This window comes from Penaeus vannamei, chromosome 5 (genome assembly GCF_042767895.1).
Source record: "Penaeus vannamei isolate JL-2024 chromosome 5, ASM4276789v1, whole genome shotgun sequence".
Taxonomy (NCBI): Eukaryota; Metazoa; Arthropoda; class Malacostraca; order Decapoda; family Penaeidae; genus Penaeus; species Penaeus vannamei.
In genome coordinates this window covers 8,477,586-8,480,085 of record NC_091553.1, presented here as the reverse complement: position 1 = coordinate 8,480,085, position 2,500 = coordinate 8,477,586, and the positions used below count along the sequence as shown (strand labels likewise).

General features: G+C 34.2%; 1 protein-coding gene across 1 annotated transcript in view; it reads left to right on the top strand.

Annotated features, from left to right (window-relative positions):
- The first annotated feature begins 158 nt into the window (after positions 1-158).
- Gabat (4-aminobutyrate aminotransferase) overlaps positions 159-2,500 on the top strand; it is a 12,547-nt gene continuing 10,205 nt past the window's right edge. The window contains exons 1-2 of the mRNA XM_070121551.1: positions 159-240; positions 690-871. Of these exons, the coding sequence (XP_069977652.1) occupies positions 159-240; positions 690-871 (264 nt within the window). The remainder of the gene's footprint in view (positions 241-689; positions 872-2,500) is intronic.

Here is a 2,500-nt window from a genome sequence, read left to right as displayed (position 1 = left end):
CTAATAAACATTGATCTTTTGTTACGTTTTAACACCATGACTACATAACCGATACTAACAATTATATACACTACCAATTGAATAAATAATACACTAAGCCAATGATATATGTTGGTAGTTCTCTAAATAAACGCCAACTTAGCAGTACAAGGTTTTAAATGACCCTAATCAGTCATACTGTAAACACGAGTAAAGCCACCTTATCACATGGTTCTTACATCTATGGGATTTTGATAACAGGTGAGCCGACATAGCATTGGCTATTGAACAATTTTCATCAGGATCTCTTTTGAAAAGAATAATGAACGGGTTTATCCCATGTAATCTGACGTTAATAATTTTAGTAACGATATACAAGTGTGTACAGATATTGGATTAAGTGTATTCAAATATTTAGATAATTTCATTTAGATAACACATACACATACATACATATGTATATATATATATATATATATATATATATATATATATATATATATATATATAAACACATAATATACACAAATATACATCTGTGTGTGTGTGTGTGTGTGTGTGTGTGTGTGTATATATATATATATATATATATATATATATATATATATATATATATATATATATATATGCATATATAATTTTATGAATCCTAAACTATGTAAACCCCGAAACGAGAGACAAACAAATCCAAAAACCCTTCTTTGAACCAGGCATCAATCGGTTTCATTTTTCTCTCCCTCCCGCAGGCAGTGTGCGCTACCAGCAGACGGCGCCCAAGATCTCTTCCGGCCGGCCGCTCATCGCCAACGAACCGACAGGCCCTTCCATTGTGACCAAGACCATACCGGGGCCTGAGAGTAACAAGAAACTTCAGGAACTGGCACAGATCTCCGTAAGTGAGGGCGGGTTTGGGGTTGTAGGATTCGAGCTTAGCTGAACTTGTTCGAATATGTTGAGGATATTTAGAATGCGATTTATCATTGGTGGTTTAGGTTAGGTATGGGTAACACTGTATATCCTTTTTGTCTAATAAAGTAATATATAGCATTTCAAGATTACTTCTTTAGTTACAATCTACGTAAATGGTTTATTTTCAGCAGATGTGCAAGTCAGTGTTAATGTGAAACTTTTTTTTTGAGACTTGGAGACGAAAAAACATACAGGGATGAAATAGGGTTTCTCATACATGCAAAGGAAAAATGTATCAGATTGTAAATGATTCTTCACATTTTTATCGTTTGGTTGTATGGAGTCTGTGGGCTACATTTCAGTCTTTTATATATCCAATGCTCCTGAAAACACACACACACACACACACACACACACACACACACACACACACACACACACACACACACACACACACACACACACACACACACACACACACACATACACACACACACACACAGTATTTCACACGTACCATTGATACCAGAGCCGTGCACAGGATTTTGAATATCCAAATGTACCTTTCTTATTACTACAAAAGTCCCATAAAACGCGATAAGGCGCTACATACGAAATCAATCAGCTAGATAAAAAAGAAAAAAAAGATAAATAAATAAGAAAAACTGGCAACTTTGCATTTTGCCATATAACGTACAATCTCTATTACGCATAAGAATATGTTTGCAACTTGAATATGAACTAACATACCCTTCCTAAAGAAAAAAAAACATCGGTGGTTAAAACCCTAACCCTGCTACCTTGAGTGATGAATAATAAAAGTACTTCTCAATCCCCTAATTTTGCTAATATCCTCTCGTTTATTGGGAATTATACATTACAGTTAGTGAGAGGCAAGTGACTACAGGAAAAAAGGAATATTTCTTCAGTATGACTTCATGGGAGATATTCATTAGATTTATCACACTGACATCATGACGTGCCAACAACTCTAATCACCTGCTGACAAACAAAAAGTATAGCCAAAGGGATAAACAACCTCCTTGAGCCAGGTGGCAGGGAATTGCCAGACAGTTCAGTATGGCAACAGTGTACAGACAGGGATAGAGTCTAGCCGAGTCAGTTCAAGGTCTTTGGCCGAGGGATGTTAGGTGCAGTGGTTTGGCGACGGGCCCGGAGTACGTTGTACCCTCTCAACTCCGTTTTGCGGAACTTGACGATGGTTGGGTCGTTAACATCAAATCCAGAGATGCAATGCGTAAGCGCGGGGAGGGGGGTGGGACGCATACGCATATACGCGTTTACACACATAATTATATATACATATATGTGTGTGTGTGTGTATATATATATATATACATATACATATAGTCATATTCATATTCATTTTCATATATAATTATACTTATGTATATACATATATTCTGTATATATATATATATATATATATATATATATATATATATATATATATATATATATATATATATATACTATAAATGTATGTGTATATGTATATATATACATATATGTGTATCTCTGTATATATAAGTATATATATATATATATATATATATATATATATATATATATATATATATGTGTGTGTGTG